At 36.3% G+C, this 18,690-nt stretch overlaps 1 protein-coding gene across 9 annotated transcripts in view; it reads left to right on the forward strand.

The window, feature by feature from the left end:
* Positions 1 to 18,690, forward strand: part of PIBF1 (progesterone immunomodulatory binding factor 1) — a 233,908-nt gene that overhangs the window by 67,261 nt on the left and 147,957 nt on the right. For 7 of the 9 annotated variants that reach the window (XM_024230714.3, XM_024230719.3, XM_024230716.3 and 4 more), the window contains one exon: positions 5,352 to 5,450. The exons of the other annotated variants lie outside the window; for them this stretch is intronic. In XM_024230714.3, coding sequence (XP_024086482.2) covers positions 5,352 to 5,450 — 99 coding nt within the window. The remainder of the gene's footprint in view (positions 1 to 5,351; positions 5,451 to 18,690) is intronic. 9 annotated transcript variants of the gene reach the window in all.

The raw sequence follows: 18,690 nt of genomic DNA on the forward strand, positions 1-18,690 counted from the left end.
GGCATGAACTCAGGAAGCGGAGCTTGCAGTGAGCTGAGATCGCGCCACTGCACTCCAGCCTGGGCGACAAAGTGAGACTCCGTCTCAAAAAAAAAAAAAAAAAACTTTTTAAGTTTCTTATTTGAATGTTATAATTTAAGTAACCATATCTCTTGGTTTGTCTAAGAAAGTAGTGGTTTGTGCGTGTTTCTTTGGCATAATTTTTAATAGCACTCTCTTTTATTCTAAAAAGTGCCCCAGGTTGAAAAATACATTATTTGAACACCCTAGTTATAAAAGTAGGATACTCACTTTCCCTTTGCATTTCACACAGTATTTATTTAAGATTTATTTTCTTTAATCTTTCCTCTCAATATGTCTCCATCCCACAACATAGGGTGGATGGGAGAAATACGTATGTGTATATGGGAGATACATAGAGTTGCTAGGAAACAACATGAAAGAATCATGAAAAACACAGTGTTGGAATCTAATGTTAACTTTATACAAGTATTTTAAGGATGATATATTCAGATTTTTGTATTTTAAAACACTTATCTTTCTTTGTTATAATTACATTTGATTATACGCTTGGTTTGGACTTCTAAAACTTGAGCTTCATTAGCTTGTACATGCTACAGATAGTTTCTACCAATTTTTCAAGTTTCTCTTTTGAAGAACATTTGAATTCCTGTAATTTGTTCTGTAATTGTATTTCTGTTATATTTTCTAATGCATTTAACATTTAGAAATGGATTACTTATTAGTTATATGAAAGTTATTGTCTTATCTGTGGAAGGAATACATCTAGCGTTTTATCAGTTTATTTTTGAAAGAGCATGTTATATATACTGTGCGCCATAAAAGCTAATGTATAATATATTCACAATTCTTTCAAGGCTTATTTTGATTTCACATCTGTTGGTGCATTGAGGTGGTCATGTAATATAAATCTCATAATGTCAGAATTTCTCAAGGAGAAAACATCTGTGAAGCAAAGGAAATTTTAAGAGGCAGCATAGTATGATTCACAGCACAGACTCTGGAGCCAAATTGTTTGGGTGCACATTTGGGCTCTGTAGCATACTTCCTGTGTGACTTTAAGCTAATACTTAGCCTCTTTGTGTTTTAGTCTTATCATTTGTAAAATGAAGGTAACGATACAACTGCTTTGTGGGATTGTTGTGACAATTAAATGAGTTATGATATGTAAAGTGCTTAGAACGGCTTCTGGCACATGGTAAACAGTATGCTATTGCTATTATTGTCAGTGGAAGAATACATTCAGTTTTTCTCTCTCAGGCTTCATATGAAACCTGTAAATTGGTAATATTAAATAAAGTATCTGTTTCTTATAAGGAATTACGCTGCTTTTTGCTAAAGAATGCGGGTTGTGGACTGGATATGGAAGGTGTGGTACTTGATAAGGAGATTGGGTTTACACAGAAATGTTACCCACAAACACCTGTGAGAGGACCTCTTGGTAGAAGCCTTAGCTTTTTCTGGTCCATTCCCCAGTTCATTTCTGTTTTCTCTTTCTGAATTGCTTTACCTATTTGTCCTTCAAGGCCTAACTTACATGTCACTTTTAAAAAATGTTTCACTTTATTCACCTACCTCTCTTACTCCAGTAAAGAATAATAAACTCCTTCTCTTTGTGGCCGTAGAATTTTGTTTATGCCTTAACATAGTACTTAACATAGTACCCTCTAATCATACCTCCTTTCACAAGCCCTGGTGTTAGCTTGTTCTAGGTTTTATTTCATTCCCTGTGTCTTTTCATTTCTTATGTCCATTGTTGCAAGAAAGGAAATGTTATTAGGGACTGAAGCTTCTCCATCTACCAATTGAGCATTCATGATTCATTAGTCCTGTAAATGTGATCTACTTGTAACTGTGCTTCCAAAATAACATATAGAATAATGAGGCTGTATTTGAGAAATGAACATTGAAACCAATTTGTGATAATTTACTGACTAAAATATTTACATGATTTCGAAATGAAAAATATATAAATGTTTAATATAGTTTGAGAATTTTATTCTATCTATAACATTAATTTATGTTTCAGTTTGTTTGAGAATAGAATATTTTTGAAGGTTGTTGCAATCAGGATGACATCTGAAAATAACAATATGCCATTTTTTGATAGCTACTTTAGAATGCACTTCCACTTAGTAACCCACAAAAGTAGTTTATTTTCTTTTCAATAAGAGTTACCTATACTCCAGCATTTCTGAAGAAACTTTTATTTCTGGCTTATAAACTGTTTTACTGACAAATCTCTAATGGTTGACATTTTTAAAATTTTAAATTTGTTGTTAATATTGATGGCAGCAGCGGCCCATCTGGAGCAGCTGCTGTAAAGATGCCAGCTGCAGTGGGGGAGGCGCGTCCAGGGCTGCATGCTCCACTGAGCCAGCAGGAGCTGGAAACAGGCAGAAACCCAGACTCCTTCCGAGTTGGAGGGGCGGGAGCCCTCCCAGGCGCAGCTGCAGTGGCCCAGTCGCAGCTGCGGACCCAGGCATTCCCTCACTATCTTCGGCCTAGGGAGCCCCCTTCCCCCACAGGCTCAGAAATGCCTGTTCTTGCTGCCTGACCTCTCCCTACTCCCAGCACCCACTCTGATTTCAGAGCAAAGTTGAGGCCAAGCCTGGGCACTGTTGCAGGTGTACCCGTTCTTGGGGCATTACTGACACCCCAGCCCCCTGCCACCTCGGCCTCCTCTGGACTTTGGACACTGACAAGCACGAGAGGGAGGCTGGCCAAAGTAGGGGATGAGGGCGGCTTGGTGCAGGCCTGCAGGTGCTCTTTGGCACTCCAGCCTGGGCACCAGGTTACAGCTGGTTGACGACGGCAGGACTGGCAGGCAGGCTCCTGGGCGGAAAGGGGTGGGTCCACGGTGAAGCCCCACCTCAAGCCAGGGATGGCCTGGAGCATGGGAGCTGCGCCACCAGTTTCACAGAACGGAGTGAGAACTTATAGTACTTTTTTCCCCCGGCCCACCCATTGCCACCTATGGACCAATCAGCATATACTTCCTCCCCACTGAAGCCCACAAAAACCCCAGACTCTGGCAGACGTCTGGACGATCTGCCTGCAGAGAGGAGCTACCAACTGTGGGTCTCCTCTCAGCTGAGAGCTGAGCAGATGTAGAGACAACCTGCCTGCAGAGAGAAGCTACCAACTGTGGGTCTCCTCTCAGCTGAGAGCTGAGCAGATGTAGAGACAACCTGCCTGCAGAGAGAAGCTACCCACTGTGGGTCTCCTCTCAGCCAAGAGCTGAGCAGACGTTGGGAAGGCCTGCCTGCAGTTAGGAGCTACCCACTTCAGATCTCCTGAGAGTTTTACTGCCGCTCAGGAAAGCACCTCTGCCTTATTCATGCTCCAGTTGTCTGTGTACCTCATTCTTCCTGGACACAGGACAAGAACTTGGGACCTGCTTAATGGTGGGACTGAAAGAGCTGTAACACAAAAAGGGCTGAAACACGCCCCTCACTCGCCACATTGCAACAAGGAGAGAATTGCTGCAGCCCTTTGGGGAGCCCAGACCTAGGAGCTCCCTGAGCAAGGGCTCTGACACCTGTTTGGGGCTCTGCAGTTCCTGGCATCTCCAAGCTTCCGGACACCACCGCATTCCCCGGTGCCAGCAGTGGAAGCTGCTTTCAGTATGCCTGTCCAGTCGCAGCCTCACAGGAAGCCTGGAGCTGCCTACCCCACTGCAGCTGGTGTGCCCCGCTGTGCGCAGTGGTTGAACCCCGCACTCGCTCACTTGCTCAGTCACCCCTTGCTGTTCTGCACTTGGCTTGCCCTCGGCAGGTATGGGATCCTGGCCAGTATAGCTTGAGCCGAATACAGTCTGTGAGGCCGAGTGGGTGGAACAAGCCCAGTGGGCCTGAGCATAACTCGGGCAAAGGCACCACTGGCCACAAAGGTTTCCAGCTGACAAAGTGACGCTCCAAGGATCCTGTGACAGCACCACCATGCAAAGGACTAGATTGAGTACTGGTACAGCAAGTATGACTGCTAAGCATTTCTATCCAATATTCAGTAGACAGGTTTATTCAAACTTTATGGCTTTCATGACTCCCTACTCACATTCTATATGAATAATAAAAAATAATAATTTCCAATCCAGTTTTTCATGAGAGATAGTGTGGCATGATGTAAAAAGCCCTGGCTTGGGAGTAAGAAATAACTGGATTCAAATTATGGTCCTCTTAGGCTGTGTGACTTGAGGCTAGGTACATGAGCTCTCTAAACTTCAGTTTACTCAGCTAAAGAGTAGGTTATAACATAAAGAGCTTTGTAGGGATTAAGTGAGCAAAATCATTTATATTACATTCTTTTTATTTATGTTGTAACTGCTAGAGAAGGAGATTTAAAAAAAAAAATAGGTGACTATCTGAAAGAAACTTACTGTTGGTATTTTTTTTTATTCAAAGTTTCATCTTGATTAAAAGGCAAAAGTTTTGATCTTTGGAAGCTCATGGCTAGCTGTGTAATCTCCCAATTAGTCATTGTTATCTTCCAGCTCCCCTTAACTGACACTAAATGTATTCTATCAATTTCAGTTCCTTCCTACTGTCCTCACAACTGTTAAGTAGATGATTTTTCCAATACCCTAGCTTCATACTTCCTTGAGCCCTACATGAATATTGACCTTCATCTCAGCTCTACTTAATTTAATCATACTAATTTTCATACCTTATCTTGTTAGCCACCAAAATTCTGCCACTGAAAAGTGCTGTTCTACCGCCACATCACCATTCTCCAGTCTTCCATCTTGCTTGTACAACTGTTACACTTTGACTTAATCTGTCATATCTTATCAGGACCTCTAATTCTTTGTCCCTTCTACTTTCTCCTCTCTGTCAACCTGTGTTTCCTTCCCATTCCTTCCTGTATAACTGAGACTTCAAGGTTCTTCATTTCAACGATTCTCTTGCTCATATCCCAAACCGCACTTATATTTTGATTCTCCACAATATATCTTTCACTTAAAATATTTTATGGGACATTTATTAACCTCCCAAAACCTCAGTTTTCTAGTGGATAATATATGAGTAATTACACCTATCTCATTGGATTCTCGTAAGGAATACATAAACTACTGTATAAACAAACTGGTTAGCCTACCCTTTGACCCATGCGGAGAAGGGTGGTGTGACATAGAGATAGACCATATTTGCACCTACACTGGTGTATCCTACTCTTAGACACTCAACCAAGCCAAGCAGGTTTATATAGTGTACACTTTGGGTCCCCAGCTTCTCAGATGGGTCCTTAAGATTGTCAGATAGTCCATCTTTAAGAAATAACATAGATAAATCACGCATTTGAAATAACTGAAATCCATGTTTAAAATTTAGAAATCTCCGAGAAGCAAGGGATAATGCTGTGGCTGAAAAGGAACGAGCAGTGATGGCTGAAAAAGATGCTTTAGAAAAACACGATCAGCTCTTAGACAGGTAAGCATCATAAAAATAGAAATGTTAAAACTCTTCCATTATTGTTTCTGTTACATATTTATTTAGAAAATGTATTTTAAGGAGAGAATAATTTTCATTTCAATTGAGGTATAATTTGTATGCTTTATTTTTACAATATACAATTATTGTGGATATTGAAAATGTGGTATAGAACGGTTCAGTTACTCCAGAGAGTTTCCTTATGGCCCTTCAATCCTTCTTAACTGCTACTACTCAAGAGGCACCACTTTCTGATTTCTGTCACAATAGATTAGTTTTGCTCCTCTTAGACTAAAAATACTCTGTGTCCAGGTTCTTTCATTCCACTTTGTTGTTGTATCAGTAGTTCATTCCTTATTATTGCTGAGTATGAATATATTTTATTCACCTGTCAATGGTCATTTTGGTGGTTTCCAGTTTGTTACTATCATGAATAAAGCTGCCATATAATTTTTTGAAAGTGTGTGTTTTTATTTATCTTGGCTAAATACCTAGGAGTGGCATTGTTCATCATCAGGTAGATAAATGTTTTACTTTTAAAAAACCTGCCAGTGGTAACACCAAAGTGATTGTACCATTGTATACTCCCAAGTTTTTTTTTTCAAAATCTATATGTTCTAAAGTATGTGTTTTGGAAGGAGGGTATCAGAGAGAATGATATATCTTTAATTTACCAATAGAAAATGACATTTATTTTTAATAGCCTTGTTAAAAGGAAAATAACTGATGGGCATTATAGTAAATATCATTACTTCATTAAACATTCTACACTTTCAATTGTTTGACTGCATAGAGAGTAAACAGTGGCTACCTTATTTTTTTAACTTTTCGTGTTGAAATTATTTCCAAAAAGTTCCTAAAATGGTAAAGTTTCTGCATACCGTTCACATACTAATAAACTTTTGAAATTAAGTTCCATGGGTCTTTTAATTGTTAAATGAAGACCAGATTAATTTGAGGTATAAGCAATACATAAAACTAAAATTTGAGGCAAGTCTTCATATAATTAGCCTATTGTAAAAATCTTTTAGAATGGCTCAAATTGTCATACTTCTGAATTCACATCAACTTTATAAACTTGTCCTATGGAAGAATTTTAATAAATGTTATATTGAAGAAGTCATTCCTATAATGTGGAAGTATGTCTTATTCTAAACATCATGGTATCGAGCTAGGCACAGTGACTCATGCCTGTAATCCCAGCACTTTTGGAAGGCTGAGGAGGGTGGATAACTTGAGGCTAGGAATTTGAGACCAGGTTGGGCAACATGGTAAAACCCCGTCTCTACTAACAATGCAAAAATTAGTAGTGCGTGGTGATGCATGCCTGTGATCCCAGCTACTCAGGAGGCTGAGGCACGAGAGTCACTTGAACCCAGGAGGCAGAGATTGCAGTGAGCAGAGATCATGCCACAGCACTCCAGCCTGGTCGACAGAGCGAAACTGTCTCAAAAAAATTTTTTTTTAGTTTATCTAAAAAAAATAAAGATCATGGTGTAAAAGATCATAGTATATAAATCAGCTCCTTTCATTAGAGGTCCTATAAAGCATTTATGTTTTATATTTTACTACATGTAACCCTTCCACTTACAAAACTATATGATGTCCCCTAAAGATTCATTTGACTTTGTGTTGATGTCAGTTTTTAATGTGTAGTTTTAGGGATGTATATTTTTAGGGATGGCTCTAGAATAAGATTTATGGGCAAACTAATAAGGTTTAAAAGAAAACATAAGATATTACCTAGTAAATCAGAACTTATATTCATCACTTGATAGCTACTGTGTGGTTTTGTAAAGTTGGAGAGAATAATACATCTGATCATAAAATTGACCAATTTATATTTATTGTAAGCTCTGTTATGTCCTACACTCTTAACCTAAATCCTTCTTATCCTACTTGTCCGTACACTTGCAGCTGATATTCATCCGAAGACCATGCGATACTCTAATACCTAAAAGTATCTATTAAACAATAGAGGATTCAATTATTTAATGTTTGTAAAGCACTTAGAACAGTGCCTTCCTATGATAACTACTATTATCATAGAATAATTTGTCCAATTTAGTTTTGTTGTGAAACTTTACTAACTGAATTTTGTTCTTCACAAGTTGGTATCTTTCCAACGAATTTTTCACTAAAATTTTAGATAAACTGGAAGACCTCATTTTCAAACTGCCAGATAAGAGGAAGCTTATTTATTAATAATTCTTTGAAGTCATAGTAAAGCCTTGCTTATTCAGAGCCTAATTTTCAGCCAACCTTAAATATTTGTGATAGTTTTAAAATCAAGACAAGGAAAAAAAGGTGTTTCTAGACACCACTAAAAATAACCCTTGAGCAGCAAATAGAGCTAATGCTCAGGACTGTAAAGGACATTACAGAACCAGAGACTTATGAATAAATGAGTGAATGAATGAGAATAATATCTGGGAATGTAAAACTCAAAATAAGCTTAGGCTTTAACAAAATGCTTAAAATAGCTAAAGTTACTTATCTGTTTTTTAAGATATAATATCAATAAATGAAGGGAAAAGTATCCCTCGTTCGAATTGTAATGTTGATAAATGACATTTTTAAAAGTAGAATTCTGGATGTACCATCAGTTTAATTCTTTCTTAATTAATATAAATTCAGTGCAATTCATGTCAGAATTTTCAAATGACTTTGTGAAACTTGACAAACCAACACTAAAAATTCTTTTTCACAATTATTATATCCGTTCTTGTACATTTACTCTTCCATATAAATTTTTATAGTTATAGTTTTTACGTTATGCCTTTTCTTCATCTGAAGTTCAATTTTGGGGTAGTGTACATAGAGAACTAATTTTATTTTTCATGATAATGTCAGTTTCCTTAAGTTAAACTACGCGTTTAATGTAAGCCAAATAGAATACCAAAAATATTTTTTTGAAACCAGACAAATAAGTTCTGTGGCTTATATGGAAAAATTAAGTAAGTGCATTTCTAAATAAGAACAATGAATTGTGGCAGGTCACTAGGCTAGCCAGCTAAGGGGAAAAGAAAATTGAGATCCCTACCTCATAACTTACACCAAGATAAATTTCATATCTATCAGAGATTTAAATGTGAAACCATTAAAAACCTAAGAAGCCATAGGAGAATGTTTTTATAATCTTGAATTACAAAAGGCCTTTGCAACTTAGGAGTTGTAGAAGTAATAAATTGATAAACTTGATTCCCTACAAATGAAAAATGTTGATGTGGCATTACTGCCATAAGGAAAGTCAAAAAACAAATGCAAATGCAATCTTGGAAAAAATATTTGCAATGTCTATCACAGTCATGTGACTGATTTTCCCTTCTCCAAATCAATAAATCAACATTAAGTTCATATTAAAATTATACCTATTTTCACCTGGGCATGGTGGCTCATGCCTGTAATCCCAACACTTTGGGAGGCTGAGGCCGTTGGATCACCTGAGGTCAGGAGTTCAAAACCAGCCTGGCCAATATGGCAAAACCCTGTCTCTACTAAAAATGCAAAATATTAGCCTGGCATAGTGGCACGTGCCTGTAATCCCAGCTACTTGGGAGGTGGAGGCAGGAGAATCGCTTGAACCTGGGAGGCAGAGGTTGCAGTGAGCCAAGATTGCACCGTTGCACTCCAGCCTGGGCAACAAGAGTGAAACTCTGTCTCAAAAAAAAAAACAGAAACAAAAACAAAAACAAACTATGCCTGTTTTCCACTAAAAACCAAAAGGTTGATAATACATTGTGTTTGCGTGGGTATGGAAAAACAGGCAATCTTAACGTTGTTAGTGGGATTTTAAATTGGTACAACTAATATGAAGAGTAATTCAATAATACCTATCAAAAGTACAAATGTACATTGCTTTTTGTGTGTGTGTGTATGTATGTATGAGGTGAGATGGAGTCTCACTTTGTTGCCCAGTCTGGAGTACAGTGGCACAATCTCCGCTCACTGCAGCCTCTGCCTCCCGGGTTCAAGCGATTCTCATGCTTCAGCCCCCTTAGTAGCTGGGATTACAGGCACATACCACCACACCCGGCTAATTTATGTATTTTTAGTAAAGATGGGGTTTTGCCATGTTGCCCACTCTGGTCTCGAATTCATGACCTCAAGTGATCTGCCCGCCTCAGCCTCCCAAAGTGCTGGGATTACAGGCGTGAGCCACTACGCCCAGCCGTACATTGCTCTTGATCAAGGAATTTTATTTCTAGTACGTTATCCTGCAGGTATACTTGCTAGGTTCAAAATGCTATATATACCACCTTATTTACTGTAGCATAGTTGACATTTAGGCAGTAGTTAAAAGAATTGTAATTCATGAATACACTTACAGAATACAACAATGTAGTTGTACAAAAGGAAGTAAGTGGCTCTTTATATCAGGACCAGGAAAAATCTATTAACATTTATTGCTTCTGGAGAAGGAAATTAGGTGTTGCATGGTTGGTGGACAGATAGAGATTTTGTACCTCATAAATATGTAGCCTCTTTTGTACCTCATACATATTGAAACTTACAATGTGTTTTTTTCTTTTTTGTGTGTTTTTAATTAAATTTAAACAAAGAGTGATTATTAAGAATACTTATATACAAGTTTCAAATCATAGTTACTGAGAAACTTCAGAAATTATGTTTTTAATACTCCTGGTGAACAATGGGAGTGAATAAAGGGAGTCAGCAAATATCATCTTGTTTTCATAAAAGGGAAGAAGGTAGTAGATTCTTGCAACTATTAAGGAACATATTAGTAGATTACGTTACATAACATATTTTGATAAATTATACTCTGATGTAATAATTTGATACAATCTTATATAAACTTTAATCAAATTACTTGACTTTTTTTAACTATAATAGATGTAAATACTTTGATAAACCTTTGTTTTTTTCATTGTCAGATAGACGTGATGATTCTAACCATTTAGGATTGCTTTGAGCCTCAGATATAATATATTTTAAGTGTACAGCATAGATTATGCTCAGTAAGCAGCCATGCTTGCAGTGGTTTTTAAGATTGCTACTGAAAGACGCAAGTATCACCAAGAGTTAGGATGGGTTCTCTAAAAATAAATCAAAGAAGACTACATTTCAATTTTTAAGAGATATATTGCAGGGGTAAAGCATGGAAATGAGTTAGATAGGGAACAAGGGATTTGATAAGACTTTCCATGACATCCTTTTAAACAATATGGGGAAAATATGGGAACAATTCAAGGCCAGGTAAATGGATTAGTAACTGTTGAAGGGCTTTATCCAAATGTTGTTAGAGAACTATTAATTAAGAAGTGGGTATATGGTACTCATCTATAATATCCTGCAGTACTGTATTTCTGCATTTTTGTCAGTGATTTCAGGAAAAATTAAAACCACATTTAACAAATTTGATATAAAACAGAATAACAAATTAATTGAATAATGAAGTAAGGATCTAATAGATCTTTTCAGGCAGAAGTAATTAACTGAATGAATTTTAATAGGAATAAATGTAAGATCATGCAGTTAGGTCCAGAAAACCTATGGTTTATAGGTGTATAGGCTTAGATGTGAAATGTGAAAATGACCTGGATGGTTTCAATATGGAGATATTATCCTACAGTAATAGAAGTTATATGTAGAATGTGATCTGTAATTACCTTACCTATAGAATTATGCTGATACCTGGGCACCCAAGCTTTAAACTAAAAGGTCTTCAGAGGAATATGGCCATAACTGCAAAAAGATTCAAAAGTGCCCTATTAGTGCTAGGCTATAACTACCTACAAGTATTTTAAGCGTTCACATATGAAAGAGCTGGATTTCTTACTTGGCAAGACTTAAAGTAGTAGAATTGGGACCACGGGGTAATCACTACAAGAAAGCGTAAACATAGTAGGACTTTTCAGAATGCCTTAGCATCTGATACATTCTCTATCAGTAGAAGTATTCAGGCATAAGCCAAATTCAGTAGAAATGTGCTTGTAAAGATTGAAGCATCAAGTGGGTAGCTTGATGAGTTTAAAGCCCCCTTTCATCCTGATGTGACAACCTTGTAAAAGAGTTGACGCACTCATTAAATTACCATGCAAAAGAAATGGTGAACCCAAGCTAATTTTGAGGATATTATTTAAAAGATTTCTGTAGTTCACTTTCCCCGTGTTTTTTTTAGGGGGTGTGTGTGTGTGTGTGTGTGTGACAGTAGAGAGAATCTACTGAAGTTATTTTGAGTATAGAGTGCCTGTGTTGCCTATGTGTTTAAACTCATATGTTTTGGGAATATCGTATATATTTTGTATATAGTGAAACTTAAGGAAAAATATTTTATTCTTCAGAGGTTAAATTTTTAATATTCAAATGTGTGATTCTGGCTTCCTTTGTCACTTCCTATGTTTTAATCTTTATGTGGAATGTGATTTCCCTGAATCATGCTTAAGTAAAGCCTCTGGCATGCCTATACATAATTTTCTAGTCAGGTATAATTATTCTTATCTTTTTCATTTATGTTAGAAGTTTTTATTTATCAAATGCCACATTTTTATGATTAAACAACCTGTGTTATAAAGAGAAATGTATGGAAACAGTGTGCCATTTTTCAAATGAGTGAAAATGGCTTTTTACTCAAAGACTTTACTTTTCTACAAAGGAAAGGACTTTTCTCAGGCAAATAAAAGACCCATATATGTCCCAGTTCAAGCTCAACAATTTGATAAGTAACAAATACCCAGTTTTCATGAACATAAACAGTTACTGCGTCATGTTCTGTTGCTTTGAATCCCTGCATGCACTCCTAAGATTCTTTCTTCCAAAAAGTGGAAATTTTAAAATTCAGGGTTTGTAGCAGAATAAATTGAATACACTGTTACATTTGTGGGCTACTACATAGAATACTATATTGGGATCTAAAATGTAAGGTTGCAATTCAAAATTAATAGTGAACTTTTTTCATTTATGGTTTATTTAAAAAAATATATTCTGTGCAAGGTACAGGGACTCACACTTGTAATCCAGGCACTTTGGGAGGCCAAGGTGAGAGGATTACTTGAGCCCAGGAGTTTCAGACCAGCCTGGGCAACATAGTGAAACCTCATCTCTACAAAAAATGTAATAATTATTATATATAAGAATATATATTATGTACATATATTATGTATTTTACAATAATTTTCATTGCAAGTATTTTTAAATTAATATTGTTTGAAATTATGTTTTCAATGCCAACTTCTCTGGTAATGGTAGGATTTTTGTCCTCATTTTGTACTAGTACAAGGCCAAAGTAAGAAGGCATGGGAAATCAAATAAGCAGAGTAAGTGATTTTTATGTCATATTGGGCTAGGTTAAAGCTTGATAAAGAAACCAGCTGTCCTAAATTTCCTTTCAGTGCTTTTTTTCATATTTCTGTATACTTTTATCTTTATATTTTAACCTACCAGGCCAGAGTGCAGTGGCATGATCTCGGCTCACTGCAGCCTCCACCTCCCAGGGTTCAAGAAGTTCTCATGCTTCAGCCTACTGAGTCACTGGGACTACAGGAGTGTGCCACCACACCCGGCTAATTTTTGTATTTTTAGTAGGTATGGGGTTTCGCCATGTTGGCCAGGCTGGCCTCAAACTGCTGACCTCAAGTGATCAGAAAAAAAAACAGCAATCTTTGAAGCCAAAAATATGGCAATAGAATAAGATGGCAAAAACTAATGAGAGAAACTATATATGAAAATGATAGTACAGAAATAAAAAGGAATGGAAGAGAAATAGTATTTAGGGTCAGGGGAGTTCTAGAAAACCATGTTGGTAATTTGAGACTGGAGGTTTATAGAGCAGAAAAAAGAATAAAGTGATGAAAACAGTTAGAGAAAAAGTAATTGACAGGGAGGACAGACAGTATATATTCACCTTCAGTGTGCCAAGGGAAGACAACAAAATGGACCAGGAAAAAAAACATTTAGAGATACAATAGAAGAAACCGTTTTCTGAAATAAGGAATCTGCAATTTAGAAGAACTCATCACATTCTGGGTAGTGGGAAGAGGATGGGAAACAGCAATGTGGTAAATCTAAGTGAAGTTACAGAACATGAATGTTAAAGGAATAGAATTAGAAGTATCTGGGCAGAATAAGTAAGTCATTTACTAAGGAAAAAAATAACTCTAAGCTGCATGCAGTGGCGTGCCTATAGACCCAGGTACTTGGGAGGCTGAGGCAAGAGAATCGCTAAAGTCCAGGAGTTGAGGACCAGCCTAGGCAACATAGTGGGATGCCCATCTCAAATAAATAAATTAATTAATTTGGTTGAGCTCAAGGTTTTCTTCCATAATAATACTTTATTTATTTAGCAATATTTATTAACCACCAAGCACCATTTTCAGGCACTGTGATTAAGGGTTTGACAAGATGAAAGGCTCTCTGTCTTAATGGAACTTGTATTTCTGTGATGTAAATCAGAAAATATACAAATAACAAAATAATTTTTAGAGAGTAGCAATTATTTGAAATATATAAAATCGAGTATGATTCAGGGAGGTTTGCAGTCTGAAAGATGAGAAGGAATCAGTCATGTGAGGTCCCATGAAACGTATTACCTATATGGCCTTCCTGAAAAACCTACTGGAAATTATAACTTCACCAAAGAAGGAAAGAATCAAAGAATTCCTGGATTGAGATGTCAGAGTAAAGAAGAACTGGAAGTGAACAGTTAGTGTAAAATGTAATCTTAATGACCTTTGTCATTTTGGTTACAAAACATTTTAATCATAATTGTTAACAAGAAATTGTAACATAAAAATAATAGAAGTAGAGGCAAAATAGCAGAAACTTGAAACTAAAATTAGGGAATTGATGGTAAGAGAAATAGTGTTTGTACATATATATAATGTTCTCAAATTTCATGAAAGAATAGTTTTATGAAGAAATATTATGTTTTAATATATAACTTAAAACTATAAATGGAACAGACTATGTATTTTGCATACTACCAGAGGAGGGGAAAAAAATCAATCACAGGCTATATAACAAAGGACAGATAGCAAAGCAAACACCAAAGAAGTAAAAAAACAGAGACCATAAATTAAGATGGAAGAAGGCTAAACACATCTTTTCTAATAGCAATTGTAAATGTGACAAACACACCATATATATAGGAAAAGAAATACAGTTTGGATCAAAAATAAAATTTTTTCCACATTAATAAGTGACTCAGGGCCGGGCGCAGTGGCTCACGCCTGTAATCCCAGCACTTTGGGAGGCCGAGGCGGGCGGATCACGAGGTCAGGAGATCGAGACCATCCTGGCTAACACGGTGAAACCCTATCTCTACTAAAAATGAAAAAAAAAAAAAAATTAGCCAGGTTTGGTGGTGGGTGCCTGTAGTCCCAGCTACTCCGGAGGCTGAGGCAGGAGAATGGCGTGAACCCAGGAGGTGGAGCTTGCAATGAGCCGAGATCTCGCCAGTGCACTTCAGCCTGGACAACAGAGTGAGACTCTGTCTCAAAAAAAAAAAAAAAAAGGGACTCAGAATTTTTAAAGATGGAAAAAAGGCAAAATAATACAGAATTAAAACTATTCTGCAATAATTTATTATGGATTGTCTTAAAATAATTCAGAACCTTGAGAATCCCTCTGTAATGACACTATGTACACAACAAAGATACACTCAAAAATCTTTACGTGTGAGATTTCCAAGAGGGAAAGGGCTTATTTTCCCATTCTGGGTTCCATGCCCAGCCTAGGCAGCTCAACTGTTGCCACAGGCGATGATCACATTTTAAAAACATGGTTTAGGGGTATGTATACTATCTAGATAAAGTTCTGAATAAAAAGCATGCTGAACAGATAATTCAGTTAATTGCTTATTATGGTTCCTGCTTCAAAACACATTTGATGAAGCAAGGAAACTAAACTCAGAAAATATAAACAAGTTGGAATCATGTTGTTAATTCATAAGCACTTATTAACTAAATCCTGCTTAAGGCTACATTAAAGTTACAATTACGGATATATATTTAAGTATGTGACTCATAAATTAGCTTAAAAATCAGGTTCATTCATCTTACAGACCTTGTTTGAGAGTGAGGAGGATGGGGTGTTCCATGGTCTTTTCTAAGTCTAGCCAGCTGCCTCCCAAATGTGTAATTTGGGGTTACACATTGAGAGAGTAGACTGAATCAATACAAATATGTAAGTGTTACTAGAAAAAGAACTCAAGTACATGTTCTTCTGATTATTCATCAATAGCATCAAAAGGAAATGATGTGGATGAAGGAAACATTATATGTGTGCACATTTTTTAGGATGTTTCTTAGAAATCTAGCGTCATAGTTGGTCATTATGCTCGTGAACTGAAAACCAGAGAAAGTAAGAGAGAGTGAGTGAGTTGTGTGTGTGCGCATGTGCGTGCATGTGTGTGTGTTCATACAGCTTTCTTTATAGGCTGCTGATCTATTGCCATAGGGGGAAATTTTCATAGATTTACATTTGGTAAATATACCCACATCCAAAAAAAGATGATGAAAAATTGGAATGCCAGCTAACTAAATCAACTCATAAAAACTAAAGTTAAGGGTAAGATTATTTTCCACGATTATTTTAAAATATGATGTTTACTGGAAGGAAAGTACGGAGAATTACCACAGATGAAGTGTGAGTGTATTTCTCCCACTTGTAAATGAGCTCTTATTTCCTACAGTGTATATTCTGGTCCACAATGAGTCATTTTCAACATGTTTCAGTTTAACTTCTAATACATTTTTAAACTTGGCAGGCAAATTTAGATGAACATTACTTCCAGTTTTAGAGACTGCTTCTAAATTATACTTCAGTGTTGTAGTCATCATGAAAAGTTCTTTCAGTAAAAGGAAACAGGATTGATTGGAAATGTATGTTTTGGAGGAGCAAAAAAATGGTTACCATTTTTAAATTTTGTTACTACATAAACCCTCTTAACATTGTCTTAAAAAGTTGTAATTGTGAGGTCCTTTTATGGATAGAAGATACTTTAGAGAAGAGAATATATGATGTATCCTAGATAATAATAAAGTTAATATTTATTAAACTTTTACTATGCCTAGCACTGTTCAACTGTTCTATACGTATTAGCTATTTTAATGCCTGCATAATAGGCAGTAGTATGTTTTCTGTAAGCCATTCAGGCCGTGTTTCTATTAGAAAACATGAAGCCCGGCACAGTTCTGGCCATATAACTAAAACTTCATGTTTGTAAAAACTAGCAATTTATATAGAGAATTTTACATAGTTGCCAGCTCTGAATAAGTATTTAATAATTACCTTGTATAAATTTATGCAATCCTATGAATCTTCTGGCAAATTTCAGTGGCCAATCTATCTACTGTTATCTTTTAAATATGCTTGATTTTTGATACTGTAATTTTTATACTTTGCCTTATTATTTTTAACACTTTAAAAGTTCATAAAAATTTAGTTTGAAAAATGCTCCAAGATGATTGCAAACATTGCATTCATTTTGCAAATGAGGAAACAAGTCTAAAGAGGTAATAGGGCTTATCCTCAGTTACACTGTTACTAGAAACAGAGCCATAATTACACATCTGTTCTCTTTGTTTCCATCCCAGTTGTTCTTTCTGCCACACCAGTATGTTATACTTAGTAAATAGTATATGAAACATAATATGTGTGAAGTTGAACATCAGTAGGTATATTTTTGTTCTCAAATATACACATCAAAAACAACACAATTTAAAACTGTACTGTATTAATTTCATAGGGTTGCAATGATAAATTGCCAAAACTTGGTGGCAAAACAACAAATTTATTCTCCATTCTAGAGGCCAGAACTCTGAAACTAAGATGTTGACATGGCTTTACTGTCTCCTAAGGCTCCAGGGGTAATCCTTTGCTTGCTTCTTCCAGCTTCTGGGGGCCTCCAGGCATTCCTTGGCTTCCTTGGCTTGTAACCACATCACTCTAGTCTCTGCCTCTCTCTTCATGTGGCTTTCTCCTTTGTGTGCCTCTTATATGGATACATCTGATTGCATGTATGGCACACTCAGATAATTCAGGACAGGTCTCTCATCTCAAGATGCTTAACTTAATCACATCTGCAAAGACTCTTTTTCCAAATAAGGTAATAGTCACAGCTTTTGGGAGTTAGGACATGGACTTCTCTTTTTTGGCAGGATTGGGGGCACCATTCAACCTACCGCATATACCTTTTAATTCATGTGAATTATATTTACTTGAGTTCTTCAATAAAGGTAACATTTTATTTTGAAATTATTTAACTAGAATTTTCTAATTTTAGGAGTTACTGAAATTCTATGATATTTCTATGGACTGTCTTTTCAACCTACTAATGTACCATTTGGCAAACTGTTAGCTGTTGAACAAAATCATACCTTAGAGATTCTATAATCTGCCATATGATCTATGACATACATTTATTATGACTTAAAAGTCTTCCTGTGTGACTTTTAATAACATTCTTTAAGAACGTCATGACAGTGACATTAAGATTAAAGAAACAGTAGTTATACATTTTTAACAGATAAAGTATAAAAAACTAGCATTTAGACAAGCTATGTTAGCTTCATTTAGGCCATTTAATTGCTAGCAATTAAATTTTGCTCTACTGTGTTTGAGATCCTTTAGATTTGGGATGATCTTATAATGACTATTTCATGTTTTATTTTCGTTCCTTATTTTTTTCATTCAAGTCATTCCTGATTTTAATAAATGTTTATGCATAATGTGTATCTTTGTATTATATATCCCAGATGTATGATCCCTTAGTTTCTGCTTCTGTAGAAATTACTAGATGTGAAGATATGCTGAATTCATTTTAGCCATTGAAAGTATATTACTGTAAATGAAAGGAAAAACAATCAATATATTATATAAGTCTGTGCTTCATACAGTTATTGATATGGTTTGGGTCTGTGTCCCCACCCAAATCTCACCTTGTAGCTCCCATAATTCTTGTGTGTTGTGGGAGGGACCAGGTGGAAGATAATTGAATCACGGGGGCAGATCTTTCCCATGCTGTTCTTGTGATAGTAAATTTAAGTCTAACAAGATCTGGTGGTTTTAAAAATGGGAGCTTCCCTGCACAAGCTCTCTCTCTCTTTGCCTGCCACCATCCACAAAAGATGTGACTTGCTCCTCATTGCCTTCACAAGGAGGCCTCCTCAGCCATGTGGAACTGTAAGTCCATTAAACCTCTTTTTTAGTAAATTATCCAGTCTTGGGTATGTCTTTATCAGCCACATGAAAATGGACTAATACAGTATTAATAGAATTA

Source organism: Pongo abelii, chromosome 14 (genome assembly GCF_028885655.2).
Source record: "Pongo abelii isolate AG06213 chromosome 14, NHGRI_mPonAbe1-v2.0_pri, whole genome shotgun sequence".
NCBI classification, from domain to species: Eukaryota; Metazoa; Chordata; class Mammalia; order Primates; family Hominidae; genus Pongo; species Pongo abelii.